The 15,201-nt window shown below is 37.8% G+C and overlaps 2 protein-coding genes across 4 annotated transcripts in view; one reads left to right on the forward strand and one right to left on the reverse strand.

Moving 5' to 3' along the window:
- LOC128999739 (run domain Beclin-1-interacting and cysteine-rich domain-containing protein-like) overlaps window positions 1-9,613 on the reverse strand; it is a 30,117-nt gene extending 20,504 nt beyond the window's left edge. For both annotated transcript variants that reach the window (XM_054426396.1, XM_054426395.1), the window contains exons 1-4: window positions 9,506-9,613; window positions 7,239-7,410; window positions 2,087-2,217; window positions 996-1,179 (exon numbers count right to left, since the gene is read on the reverse strand). In XM_054426396.1, coding sequence (XP_054282371.1) covers window positions 996-1,179; window positions 2,087-2,217; window positions 7,239-7,403 — 480 coding nt within the window. In that variant the 5' untranslated portion in view covers window positions 7,404-7,410; window positions 9,506-9,613. The remainder of the gene's footprint in view (window positions 1-995; window positions 1,180-2,086; window positions 2,218-7,238; window positions 7,411-9,505) is intronic.
- Window positions 1-15,201, forward strand: part of LOC128999740 (probable ATP-dependent RNA helicase DHX35) — a 28,713-nt gene that overhangs the window by 638 nt on the left and 12,874 nt on the right. The window contains exons 1-4 of one of the 2 annotated variants that reach the window (XM_054426398.1): window positions 11,241-11,257; window positions 11,362-11,577; window positions 13,601-13,818; window positions 14,429-14,611. In XM_054426398.1, the coding sequence (XP_054282373.1) occupies window positions 11,544-11,577; window positions 13,601-13,818; window positions 14,429-14,611 (435 nt within the window). In that variant the 5' untranslated portion in view covers window positions 11,241-11,257; window positions 11,362-11,543. Of the gene's footprint in view, window positions 1-11,240; window positions 11,258-11,361; window positions 11,578-13,600; window positions 13,819-14,428; window positions 14,612-15,201 lie in introns of those variants that run through there. The other variant, XM_054426399.1, reaches the window with a different exon arrangement.

Genomic DNA, 15,201 nt, shown 5'->3' on the forward strand with positions numbered 1-15,201 from the left:
AACCTGTAGGACAAAAAAAACAAATCCCCATATTTTTTGACAGTACCATACAGAAAGTGTTACATTGTTTTGTACTGGTGTACTGATGGTCTAATTGTAGCGGTGACAAGCAAGTTCAGATTATCAGAGTACTACGCCTTAACACAATATCAATTGAACCATGAGTTGCACTGGAGATAACCTCTGAACAATCCTTCTTTATTATGTATGTAGCAGATATTCTGATAAGAAGAGTAGATATTTTAAAAACGCCTCCTTATCGAGCCAAAGAAAAATATTTAAACCCTAGTCTATATTATTATTAATTTTTTATGAGTGCAGTAGACAAATACTTGTACTTACAAAATTTGATTTGGATTCGGCTGTAAAAGCCAGCAATAAACACCTTCAGTCATTAAATGTTATTGAAAAAGGTAAAGTGGGAGGGGGAATGGTAAGTGAAACTAAAAATGCTCGGTAATGCAATTGTGAAATTTGTACACCCATATATCGTTCCAAAACTATTCTTACAACATTCAATTCCACTAACAAGTCAGCTAGTTAGCAGTTTTAAACTAAGACACGGTTCACACAAGCAACTTATTTAGCTGACTAGGTAAGCAGGACTAGGTAGCGGACCACAGGATCAAATGGAGCCGTTCAAGGAACATAAAATATTGACAGCAAAACATCGACTTATCAAAAACATTGTTTATCGATGCACATTCATTTACGTCACGAGTCGGTGGAACTTGTGTGTCGCCGAGTCGTGAGGAATGCCAGTCAGCTTGATGTGTCGCTCAAGTGAACCCTGCCTAAGGCAGCACTATTAAGCTAGGACTGGAGACTGGATGAAAACTGATAGAAAAACTATGGGTACAAAGTTACAAAATCAATCGTCTGGTTAATAATTGAGTTAAAATTCTCGCCTGCCCAAGACACTGGTTCAATTCCAAGTATTCTAGACTCAGACACCATTTTCTCCTCTCAATTAATGATGCCCGAGGCTGACTCACCAGACTAGGGTCAATGTCAGTCAGCAGAGACAGCTGATTCTCCTCCACAGCCCTGAGACAGATGAGAGTCGCCTCACTGTACCTGGGCTGACACAGGAAGGCCGAGGGTTCATAGCAGCTGGCCAGGTGTTCCTTATCAGACAACAACCAAGACAGCTTCTGTGACAGCGAGTGACTCTCCAGGCTACAACAGCAGGGGTGAGATACTGGTGATCAATAGAAATTGAAAGAGGAACTTGTTAGTGGAAAACTGGAGTCATTGAGAGTAAAGGAGGAAGTAACCAAAGTAGAGGGAAGGGTGATGTAATTGTTGTCAGAAGGAATTGTGAGAGTAATGAGCCATATAAGTTGGAGGAGCAGTTAAGTAGATAAGGTGTGTAGTCAAGTAATGGGAGGATGAGGCGGGAGCAGGGCTCTATCAAAATCTGAAAATGTAGGCTAAAATAGTATAGATGGGTATCAACAATGGCAAAATCATCCAGGTATAGTATATTACAGGCCAATAGTGACTTACGGGAGGAAGTTTTGAATGTCCAGAAACTAAAATAGAATACAAACTGTAGAAAAGGGAATTTCCCAGGGCTACTGCGTGTAAAACAAGGTTTGATCCAGTTAGAAATGAACATAACGGATGGGAAGTGGTGAAAGATTTAACAGAAAAGTAGAAAAGAAAGACTTGGATGGTTTGGACATGTAAAAAGAATGTAAGACAAGAGAATTCGTAGGAGAATGGAGTTGTTGATGGTAGAAAAGAGGATGGATAGGAAAGAGAAGTTTGATGGTGTGGAGGGTTTGGTAAATTAATACCCATGCTGGGAAATAACTAGAACAAAGGAGGATATTGTACTTGCATTGAATCTAAATATCTTCCCTAATTTGATATGATTCACAGAATCATCTATTTTACATGTATTTGGTATATCTTGCAAAGTCCAACTGATGCCTTCCAAATAAAATTGCATGAATCTCTATACAGTATACTACTTTTTGGTGAAGTTAATTTCTCGTATTTTTGCATTTGATTTCAGAGATCAAACACATTCAACACATTTCAAACACTACTTTTAACAGATTTCAGAGTCATACCACACCTTTTGTACAGCCAGTTGGCCGCCTTATCCTTAACTCCCTTGGCTGTGTCCAATACAAATGTAGGGGAGGCAGCGAGGGTGGGTTGAAGCCAACTCAATCCTTGTATGAATATCCACACATCTGGCTCCCCCTGTAACAATAACATCTTCACATCTTGAACAAACTCTATGTAGATATGATGATAGACATTTTTCATTTCTAGAATGTTTACAGAAGTTACAGGCTGGGTCAAAAGTTTGCCGGATCAATCGTGAGAAAAATCAGTAGCCTAGCTTTTTGAAGGTTATAAACTGGACCAAGCTGTTCCTTATCATTGAGGGCTTTAAATAAATGATCCTGGCTAATGAAACAGCTTATTAGTCTGTAACAACGTTACACAGATCATCACATTCTCTACACACATCCTTCACTCATATTTGGGTTAAAATACGCACCTAGGTGGCGTTCCCATGTTTAACTTTGGAGCAACAAAAATAATAGAGGGAAGAAATGACAGATGCACTATCACTGTTGCCAGATTAGATATCGACTATCACTGACTGAGTCATTGGACATGATAATGTAAATGACAAATTTTATGGGACAATGGAATACATAAATTATTATGTATAAAACTTTTTCTGGTAGCATACTTTCACTTAGGCTTACCATCTTTGTTACTCATATATTATGTGTGTTATTATCTTTGTGGTATCTTACATCACAGTTAAAACAGATCAATAATTCACTATTTGCCCTTATGTGAGTGATTTCGGGGCAATAAAAAATGTACAATGCTTCGTCTGTAACCGTGTGTTTTGTGGCCAGACATGCATTCGTTTATGTTAATAAATTGTATCCAAGTTCGTGTATGTTAAAGGTTGTATTTTTTGTCTATTGACAACAACAATATGTTCCAATTATTTTATGAAGCAAGAGGCTTGACAATGAAACTGTTGCTTCAAAACTAGTCAATCAGGATAGATAAAATAAAGGTATGTAAACCTATTATATTGTCAAAAACAATTAAATAAAAAATTCAAATGTTATAAAAAGTGTGACTATTATTATTTTAACTTAAATTTGTGACGAAGGAAGATATGCTATTTAGAAAATGTATGTCCTAACCTTCAGACATTACATAAGTAATGTTTTGAAACAAAACTTAAGTGTCACTAAATATGTTTAATTCATTAAATAATCACAGCGTTTATGAAAAAAATATTTGACTTGAAACTTTGTAAAACGTAACAAATTAACTGCCTCTTAACACATAGATATTTTTCTATGATAAAAATAACTTCCAGTAATTATTCAATTAGGAGTCTATTGTTTTATTCCACACGGACGGGAACCTCCTCACATTGGTCATATATTAAAATAGCTCTCATGAGTCACTGTTAAAATAATTGGACGTTTTTGGTGAAAGCTTTAAATTTCTACAAAATTCCTCCAGTATTTTTACCGAACCTACCGTGAAAAACCGATGATTCACTGTATCGTCCATGATGAATGATGTCACAAAAAAATATTTATTAGAAAGATAACAAGTGCGTCAATAGATAAATGAACTCGGAGCTGGTAAGAACTTTGGAACCTAGCTACAACAAACTTGTACACCAGTATTGATAACATTAAACACATGACCTTGACTGTTGCGCAATGAAAACTAGTTCAGCGCACTTTTGTATACAAACACACCTGTGCCCTGAAATCACCTGTGACTCACGCACTCTGCATGATCTAAGATAGTGATCTAAAAAAAAAAATTATAAACTGATAATAATTACTTTTTGTCAGTAAGGTTTTAAATTATAAAATTCCATATAGCTCCACCATCAATCTGTAACTGCTTTATTACAGTGAATTATGTTCACTAAGTTATTTATCATTATTAATATGTTGTTATTTAAACAGTTAAGTTGGGTCAATCCATATCAAGTGGTCCAGAAATAAATTAATTGGTTGCTTCAAGATTTTTAATTTTTTCATTTTTTTATCCTTGAAAGTACATATGATTAGAAGTATAAAAATACAATTATTTAGTTTTAATTTTATTTTTCTACTGTATGGCGGCTATTTTTTGTTACTCGAATGCCCCTTTTCAGCGATCTCAGGGCTCTGCGTTAAATTAAATATCTCTGGTTCTACTAATCCTAGAACATTAAAATAGAAACCAATCTCTTCAGAAAGATCTAAACTTTCCTATGGTAATATAGTTATGCACTCAATAGGTCTAATTACCTGTTTGAAGTTGAACACAACTATGTTAACAAAAACTAATTTTTAACAATTTCTTTTTACATAAAGGCAATTGACTATATGTTTGTTATTTTTTTATCTGATAGTGTACTCCAAATTCTCAAAGTTTCAAGTTGTGGACTTGTATAGGGTTTAAAATAAAAATTTTCAAAATCTTAAAATTTTCAAAATTTTAAAAGTTTGATGCTTAATATTGCTTAATGTTGGGCATGAAAATACAAATTTCAAATTTGGCTCAGCTATAGTACTAAGTAAAAATTATCCTGTAATAATTTTATTTTGTGGACTCAACTGATTTCAAAGTTTAAACATATTTACTGCTGCCGGTATTGTACCCCAAATCCAAATGGTAGGCCTACTTAACCTAACCCAACACAATCAGTCGCCTCTAATGCTCTACGATTAGACAGGAGGCAACTTAGACAGATCACAGGAATGGTCACAGGCCATGGCTTCCTAAAACTGCACCTGAATCGCTTGAGGATTCACAATGGAGACACTGCAAGTAAGAAATGTGGGCAGTCCGAGGAGACTGCAGATCACCTACTCTATGACTGTACAGCTCTGAACGAGGTAAGGAGTAGCACTCTTGGAACAATGAATGACAAGGGGCAGACACCTTCCTCAGGAGGAGCTAATAGATAGGATGCTGAAGTTCATTAAGCAACTCTGGTTTGACGGACTCTGACGCAACAATCGGGGAGCACAAAAAGCCAATTAGTGGCTAACGTGCAACAGGACCCCAACAGAATCAATCAATCAACCCAATCGAATGCCTCGATTTATCTCTATTTCTTCCCTCTTCCTTTCTTCTTCCCGTCTCGATTGGTCCTGTTCCACTTTGGTCCCACCATCTGGTTAATGTGGTTAACGTGGGTCTCATAGGGGGGCTCCAGCCCCCCCCCCCAGCCCATATTGCTAGACGCTTTTGGGCTTCGTTTTTTTTTATGTTTCAGAAACGGTGTTTTTACTTAAATATACCGGTACGGTACTCATTACATAATATTTATTTAATTATAAATGAGTAGGGCCTTGTCTAAAAGTTTTCAATGCCTAAGAATAATTGTAAATTTCATTACCGTACTTTTTAGAGTTATTTGACTTTGAGGTGGTTGGTTTAGGATAATTGAGATTAGCTATTTATAATGTTAATGTGTTCCTTATGAGCTAAATGTTTAATATTTGAGTATTGACGACAACAATGTATTCTAATAATTTAAAATGAGGCTTGAAAATTAAATTTATGTTTCAAAACTAGTTGTCTAAGACGAAATTAGGATTACCTATTTACATGGGCGCCCGCAGGATTGGAACAGGGGGGTGCAATATATAGGTCTAATCAACATCTGGGGGATCTGAGGAAAATTTCTGAAAATATAGGCTAGTGTTTTAAAACGTACTTTTACACTATTTGGTAACACAGAGAACTTCAACCAGGACGTGATTGAGCCATGCGAACGAGATCATCTTGAAAATTAAGAAGTTAAACGGGGCAAAGCCCACGGGTTAGGCTACAGCTAGTAAAGTATAAAAGTATGGTTAATCTGTGAGTCAACTACTTTTTTGATTTAAATGTCAATTTAAAATATTTTTTGTGAAATTACCATTATGAACGTAATTTTATAAATGTCTTAAAACCCACTCTGGATTAATAAAAGTGATTACAAAGCATTATGGGTATTAAATGTATTTCTTTTTTTCTAGCCAGGGGGGTACAAGTACTTGCACCCCCTTGTGGGTGCCCATGCCTATTTATTTTGCACTAGTCGAGCTCTATACTCTGTTCACAATATTTAGGCGGTTTGATGGGAAGTCCCCCCAACATTTTTTCTGCTTAATGTATGATGCAGCTAATTGAGGTTTTGCCACTGGTCGCCGGAATTTTATCCCCCTGGAATTTTACCCCCTGGGCAAAGCTGACGTCACTATGACGTAGTAACCTGAGTGGCCAAAAGTTTGTTCGCGACCGGAATTTTACCCCCGCGGATTTGGAAGTCTAATGAATATAGCCAGAGCGTGATTAATTAGATTAGGTGGCGATAAAAACCGGAATTTTACCCCCTGTCCATATAACTAGCGTTTAGACAACTGAAGATGTACGGGCCGGATTTTTACCCCCGGATTTTTACCCCCCGGAATTTTACCCCCTGGTCGATTTTAGAAATTGAATGATTGCTTTTCTTATTTCTGTTTTTAATTGATTGTAAACATTTAATTATTTAGTAGCCTATCTTTATTTATTTATTTTGTAAAGAGATGTTCGAAACAATTATCATTCAGTTGATTGTTTATACGTCATATTAACCAAATGTTGGCTTCAAAGATCGAATCCTAATACTAGAATCTCAAATTTAAAATAAAAAACCTGTTTGATTAGTTAATGTTACAATTAAATTAATATTGTCTACTTAATAGCCTAATAAAATGTTTACTATTAAATCAAAACAGAATGAAGATAATTAATCATTCTCACTAATTTATATATCTGGCCAGAGCGTTGAATTCCGGGGATAAAAATCCGGGGGGAAAATCCGGGGATAAAACACCGGGGGGTAAAATTCCGGGGGTAAAAATCCGGGCCGTACACTCTAGGTTTTATACTTTGATGTGTTCTGATTAAATTCATAACCGTTAAAATATATGTTTAATTCCGCGTTTAATCCATTGAGCTGATGTCGCGAAACTCAAAAGTTTGCTGCCGGAATTTTAACCCCTGGTTTGTGACGTCACGTTTGCCCAGGGGGATAAAAATCCGCTACCCCTTTGCCACATCTCAGCTGTTGAGCTATGTCTATGTTTTAATGGCAGGATCAAGACATGGAGGAGATTTCTTCGCCTAAAGCCGCCTAAATTTTTTGAACGGAGTATATAGACCTAACCACTCAGCTACTCTGCCATAACCACACTGACCTGTTGGCTGAGAGTTTTGCAGCCATGTCTAAAGATCTTGCACATGATGTTGTGCAGGCGGTTGAGTCCGCCATAAACGTGCCACACATTAGACACCTGACTGATCAGCAGTCCTTCCACCGTCGTCTTCAGCTGCTGCAACAGCTGTTGGTGTTGATCATCCATGTCACATCTGCCAACAGAAACATCTCTATCAACACATTTATTTCAGTACTAGCTGTACCCGCGGGCTTTGCCCCGCTTAACTTCATAAGTATTCGCATGGCTCAATCACTTCCTGGTTGAAGTTCGTTCGCTACGCTCACTCACCTTCAGGTTGGAAATCGTTCGCTGAAAAAACTTGAAAGAGACAATGGAATAATATTTTGTTAATTAAAACCAAGAAGATTAACGTAATTTGATGAAACGTGTTGTTTATTACTCATCACCAGAGCCAAGGTTCGCATCTGATGTGCTAAGGGCCCGAGAGATAAATGTGCACCCCTTAACCTAGTTAGTTAAGGTTAGGCCTACTCTCCCTTGCGCCCTAACAAAACCTAGAACCTCTTGCATATTTAAAAGCGGCCTTCCTCATCACAAAAGTTCTATTTGGGGGCTTGATGTTGTGCCCCAAAATTACTTACTTTCGGGACTAATAGTCGATCATACTAACTTATTGGATTCTTATAAGTTACCCATATTTTGACCTTCTATTTTGCAGTTCACAGAGTTTTCATAACCTTCTGTTAATCGGGTTAATCGGCGGTGCAGAGAGGTGGACTTCTACCTCACCCAATTTCTGACGGGTCACGGCTTTTTCCGGTCGTACCTGTTCAGGATGGGCAAAGCCGTGTCACCCGATTGCAGATACTGCCCAGGCATTCAGATGACGTGGAACATACCTTTTCCACTGCCAGCGTTGGGAAAGGCCCCGCCTGGAGGCTCAACAGTTAGTAGGACTGCTGTCAGTGGACCCGGTCATACCGATGATGACGGAGGGTGAGGACAATTGGACCTGTGTGTCACATTACATCTAGATTCTCTGCGCCAAGAAGCTCGACCTTGACCGGGATGCGGTGTAGGTCATAAAGTATCTAAATGCCAAAAACGGTGAGAGCCCTGAGGGCTTAGGTCACATGATGGCCTGACTTGAAGTAATGTGAGAAACAATTCCAGGTCTGTGTCCAACAGAGTAGAGGGGGCTTTTTAGTAAGTAGTCTGTGATAGATTCAGGAGACTCAGGATTCAGGAGATAGATTCTTTGAGTCTCACACTACAGGCCGTACAGTGGCTACCAGTGTCCGTAAAAGCATTTTCCCTCCTCTCCCTTTAAAAAATGTAACCTTCTAGAAAGTTGATGAAACGTTTAAGCCTACGCCTATGTCAAACACTTGCATCGAAGAAATGCTGTTATAAGCCAAATCTGAAAACTTGTTTAGCTCATTTTGTTTTTGTAGGCTATGGATAATCTTTTGGTTAACTGTACCCATTTTTTTTATAGGATAATACATTTTTCATCTGTAAATGGGGATTATTTAGCCTAATAAATAAACAAGGACTTGGGGCTGCACTTTACTTGACGTCCTACACTCATTCGAATGAAAATATCGATCGATATATCGATTAATCGATTGCTTCATTCGATATATCGTTTGGTTAGTTAGGTAAGGTTAACCTAACCTAACTAACCAAACGATATATCGAATGAAAGAATCGAATGAAAATATCGAATCGAAAAAACCAATCGAATGAGTGTAGGACGTCAAGTAAAGTGCAGCCGGACTTGGTTGCAAAACGCAGGCCTATTATAGGTCGCCTACTCTACTCACGCCACTAGGCCTAGACTAAGTTCAGATAGTGGTGGGAATCACCGAATGAAAATAACCGAATCAATCGGCTATTGATGCTGAATAGACTAATTCGGTTATTTTATCCTGGTTCGGTTAAATTAGTCTTACCGTGCGATTCGGTGATTTAGTTATTTAGTTGATTTAGTTTGTCACATAATCAGGTAACTAAAATTTATTTGGCGATTCGTTCGACTAAAAATCACCGATTGACGCTGAAAGACTAAATGCCATTCAGTTTCCCATAGGATAAAAATTAGTTGTGGTTTGTGATACTGAATAATGACTAAAATTGATTCGGTGATTCATTCAACTAAAAATAACCGATTGACGCAAAAAATAACTGATTGATTATTCGGTCATGGAAACCATTCGGTTATCCCATCACTAAGTTCAGAGCAGTACAACATAGGACTATAAAACTTGAGAATAATTACTTACGCTGGAAATGATTTGCATATGCTATTCCTTAATAATTTAATAAAAGTAGAAATAAATAATAGGAAATCCTTCTATTGTATGATTTTCATTTGCCTTTCTTTACCTAACCTCTAAAAAGTGACAAAAGGCAAAAGTGACATAACATCATTCCATTCCCAATGATTCACCCTAACCCATTCCCTGAATTCCTCAAATTGAATATGTTGACATACTATATAAAGTACAGTCAGCTCAGATACGAGGAGTCAAAGATGATTATACAATAGAATAAATAAACGCCATATTATTACTACCATATTATTTATATTACTTCATCTAAGATTATACACTGCGAGACTGTCAAATATATCATAGTGCATAATCCCACAATGCCTAAGTTTCATCGTATCGTGCATAACATGCGCTATCTATTCTATATATAATTCGGTTTTAAAAATCTTTGTACAACCATAGATAAAACATACTCCCAACTAAATCTTTTATAAGTTGTTTAAACATCACTATTATATTTTGCTACAGTATGTAAACAATTTGAGTTAGTTTTTCTCTAAAATTGAGTAGAAAAAAATATAAATAATCGTCACAGCCGAAAATCCCGTTTTATCCCGCATCCCGTTTTAATCCCGCTCAAGGTCTAAAAATCCCGTTTTCGGGATAATAATCCCGCGAATGGAAACACTGTGAGCGAGTGGAAAAAGCCGGGGGGGAAAAGCATCGTGTGAACGACTACAAGCGCACTCGCCGACTCGCCGGCGTCTTTCTACACGTCTGCGAGTAGGCGAGTGGACAAGCTCCGTGCACAGACAATTGCTCCGTGTGAACGAATACAAGCCACTGAGCTATAAGGGCCCTTTCACACGAGGCCACTGGTGGCCGCCACCGGTGGCCGCCACTGGTTGCCCGCCACAGCTTTAACATTATTTTAAATGGGACCTTTCACACACAGCCACTGTAGTTGCCCGCCACTACACAGTGGCCGAGCAGTGTCTTCTCGCGCAACTGCTAGTCGGCCACCGCCGGCAACTGCAGTGGCGGCAACTCGTCGCGGGGCATTGAATTAAATGGGAGCTTTCACACGAAGCAACCAGTGGCCGCCACCAGTGGATGAGCACGCAGCTATTTTGAATCAGTTCACGTGCATACTGCAAAGACAAACGCACTATGGTTGTAGTTGTTGAGTGTTTTCGTGTTGAATTGTTTGTTTGTGAAAATGAGTGATCAGAAGAAAAATAAAGAGGACGTTGCTGAAAAAGAAAAAGACAAAGGAAAACAACAGAAGAAGAGAATAAACAAAATAATAGAAAACAAAGTGGATACTGATGATCTAATTTGCGAAATTGAAAAGTAACCGGCTATTCGGTATAGTACGCCTGTGTCTTTGCCTTATTTTCTTTATTATCAACGCGAGAAGAAGGAGATGTTCATTGTTCGACAGCATGTACAGCATTTCTACCAGTACAGTGGCTGTAGTAGAGTGGCTTGTAAGTTGCCTGTACCATCCACTGCAGTTTCCCGGCCGGTAACTGGTGGCGGACACCGGTGTCCGCCACCAGTGGCCTCGTGTGAAAGGGCCCTAAGCAAGCACACTCGCCAACTCGCCGGCTTCTTACACGCTGGCGAGTAGCTTGTAAACTCGCACCGTGTGAACGAGAACGAGGCTTTATAGAGAGTTGTCGACGTTGTCGTCCGTCGTATAATCCCATGCGTATCATACAATGCGTCAAATAAATTCATCATAACAACAACAAATAAGTAATAACTTAAGTGAAATTAGAAGTTTGTTGGGTTCTTTTTTATTTAACTGCTGCTGAAAAATCTTTAATTTGTCTTGTTTTCAATTAGTTTTTGCTCAATAGATTGACCGAATCAAAATTAGATTGGTTAACTAAACTGTCTGTGATAGGTTAGCTATCTTTATCAACATGAATTTTTTTAATTGTGAAAGGACCGATGAATGTTCATAAAGCTATGTAATGTAAATTATTTGCCGTAATTGTGTTTATTTAGTAAGATAACACGTTTATTTTATCTCTAAAATATGAAAGTCAGCAGACCAGTATTCTTAAAGCCGGGTAAGTAGGTAGCCTACCGGTAGCTTTTTTATTTATTTGCCAACAGAATTACACCAGTTTTCAGTTTGATTACAAGTTGTAAATTGCTCATTATGACTAGATAGCATATATATAATAATAATAATGAGAGGGGGTACAGTTTCTTAACTGGGCTACGCTAATATCAATTGAAACTATTGAATTGAAAATATTGATTAATAATCAATATTTTAAAATATATCTATTTCAAAATTAAACTATCATAACCTAACCTAACCAACCAAACTTGCTGATGGTGAAAAAATCGCATGCACGTTTACTAATCGAATCGATTGTTTCAATCGATATTAGCGTAGCCCAGTTAAGAAACTGTACCCATGAGAGGAATATCAAAAGTAACAATAATAAGAATACAGTATTACCGGTACCTGAATTACCTCCTCTTCATCGATGACCAGCCTAGGCTGGATAGATGGCGGAAAAAAATAAAATAAAAACTATTTTAGATATATATATACATTTAAAACTGTGTGGTGGCGGTGGACAGCGAGTTCATCGCGCCAGCATACTTGAAGAACTCAGTAGTTGAGTAGAAAGGGTTTCTCCAATAAAAATTGTTAAATTTTATTTGTGAACACTTTTGTGTCAAGTTCTGTTATTTTACCAGACAGAGCATTATACATCCTGACAGCTATGGCAGGGAAACTCTCTTGTCATAGTTTGTCTAAGATAGCGATCTGTATTTAATTTACGGGCACCTCAGACATTATGGTCGTGCATGTCACCCCTTGTTTCACGAGAGTTTAAATTTCTTTTGAAGTGCAGAAGGCAATTGTAGGTGAACTGATTGAAAACAGTAAAAACATTCAGCATTTTGAAAAGTGGTCTGTAATGTTCCCGTCTTTCGCTGCTTGTAGGTAATTATTCTTAGGGCTTGTTTTTGCAGTTTGAGAATCTTAGTACAGGCGGGTGCGTGGCTCCAGAGTATGATACCATAGTTGATGTGACTGTGAAATAAGGAGAAATAGACATCAGAAGATATTGTTTAGTGATCTGGTGCTTAAGTTTTCTTAAGAGGAAATTGACTCTACTCAGCCTAAGACACACTGTATCAATATGACAGTCCCATTGAAGTTTTGGGTCCAGGATAAAACCGAGGCGTTTGACTGGAATATCTTGAGATGGAGATGATTTACTGAGTGTGCACAGGAGCTTTTGCGTTTTTTCTTCGTTTAACCTGAGGCCATTAAGTGAAAACCAATTTCTTGCCACTTCAAACAGCTGGTCAGATTTGGTTATTGCTTCGTTGGGGCAACAGGGTAGGGCCTGCTTCGTTGCTTCAGTAAGGCCTACATGTGAAAACTTGGACAATGAAAGAACTATAATGAGGAATAAAAACCATTGAATGAGGAGTAACAATGAAATTGTAAAAATAAATAAATAATAGGGCCAAGGCCTATATTTTGATTGGTGGGTCGCAAAAAATCCAAGATGTAACTTAAGTGGGTTGCCAGACCAAAAGGTTTGGGGAACGTTAAGATAATAATAGTCTATTATTGCGTAAATCCAGCCAGGGCTCTGCCTAAAAGGCCTTAAAAACTTTGTACCTTTGTAGGTATATTAATCTGTAATGATAAAATTGTAAAATCAGCCTACAAGCTTAAGTTGGTTACGCTCATTTAAAATGTCTGTGCTGTCATCAACTTAAACTGGTTTACCCTTTCGTTTTAAGTTTCAACTTAAATTACTTTCCTCCCATCCTTCCTTTGAAGGTGCTGGAGGCATCAAAGTGTTTGGTACGGTATGAATAAGTTAAGCCATAGATAAAACATACTCCTTAGTCTACAGTTAAAGGTTAAGCTTTGAAACCTCTTAAAATTCTTTGGTCTTGAGTTACTAAAATAGTGTATATACTCATTAAAACATGTTCCCTGAGGCAAATTCATAATGACACAATTGTATTCTGAAACCTGACCTATTTGTTTAAGAGATAGTTTTAGATATGTTGCCTATAACTGCTGACATTGTGGTTTCATTATTTTAGGAGAATCAGCTGGATGGGAAGAAGACAAGTCGGATATAGAAGCTTTGTCAGGAACAAAATTCATATACAATCCCAACATTTCCCTAGCATTAGAACAGCAGCGTCAAAAACTTCCAATAAATCGCAATAGAAACCACTTGCTATATTTGCTTGAGGAATACCAAACTTTAGTTTTAGTTGGAGAAACAGGATGTGGCAAAAGCACTCAGATTCCTCAGGTTTGTGTACTGAACTAATGGTTTTGATCTAGACTTTATGTCTGTTAAACTTCAACTCTTCACTATGTTTGGGTTTTTAAGCTAGTTTGGATAATCTTTTACAAACTCCCGTGGGAAATAAGCTTCTGTGTTGTGCATAAAAGCGTTCATTCACAAAAAACTCAACACTTCATAAATATTATAACACATAGCATTGTAAATGTAGCCACCATTAGACGAGAAAATTCTCTCTTCCTTAGTTGAAAACACTGTCATTAACTGTGCAATATTATAATGCTTTGTGATTATAGTGTAAAGTTTTATGCTTAAGACTTCTTCATTCAGGACGCCTGCTATCCTCACTAAAAAATCTCAATTGTGGTTTTTGTTTAATTTAAAAGTTTACAGTGTTTAAAAAAATCTTTATGAAAATAAATCATAAATAGGCAATTTAACCTAAAAGTTTTACCTACCTAATTAAATTCGCCATCTATTCATGTAAGCTTATTTTGATGCAGCCCTCTTATAGAGACTGATTCATCAACCTAGGCCTATCACATCTACCAATCTATCAACAATATTGTTTAAACAAAGTATGATACTAATTTTTTACTCATTTAATATTATTTAGTACCTGGTGGAGGCGGGATGGTGTGGAGATGGGAGGATGGTAGGGGTTACAGAGCCGAGACGAGTGGCAGCTACAACTCTTGCTACCCGAGTGGCAGACGAGACAGGCACAGTGCTCGGACAGACTGTCGGCTACTGCATACGCTTTGATGACTGTAGCCAACCAGGAGTGACTAAGATCAAGGTGAGTTTCTGACATCGACATAGACATGATACACCAGAGTTGCCACCTTACGTCAGGAAAAAATCGGGACATTGTCCCCCTCCCTCTCGAATTAACATAGACAATATAAATAGGTTACATACCTTACGTCGTCAATCCTAAAATAAGTCTATGGCGACTAGTTTCGAAACATCAAGGTTTCATTGTCGAGCCTCTTGCCTCTTAAAAACATTGTGACATCTTGTCGTCGTCATTATACACAGTACATTTAACATAAACACACGAACACGGACACATACTATTTACAAAAATGAATGCGCGGCCGGCCATAAGTACCGCGGTGACGGACACGATACCCCAGCCCAGTGGTGGGGTGGTATCGTGTCCGTCACCGCGGTACTTATGGCCGGCCGCGCATTCATTTTTGTAAATAGTATGTGTCCGTGTTCGTGTGTTTATGTTAAATGTACTGTGTATAATGACGACGACAAGATGTCACAATGTTTTTAAGAGGCAAGAGGCTCGACAATGAAACCTTGATGTTTCGAAACTAGTCGCCATAGACTTATTTTAGGATTGACGACGTAAGGTATGTAACCTATTTATATTGT

The sequence above is a fragment of the Macrosteles quadrilineatus genome, unplaced genomic scaffold (genome assembly GCF_028750875.1).
Source record: "Macrosteles quadrilineatus isolate MER2022 unplaced genomic scaffold, UCM_ALF_1.0 Scaffold_8__2_contigs__length_117827958, whole genome shotgun sequence".
NCBI lineage: Eukaryota > Metazoa > Arthropoda > Insecta > Hemiptera > Cicadellidae > Macrosteles > Macrosteles quadrilineatus.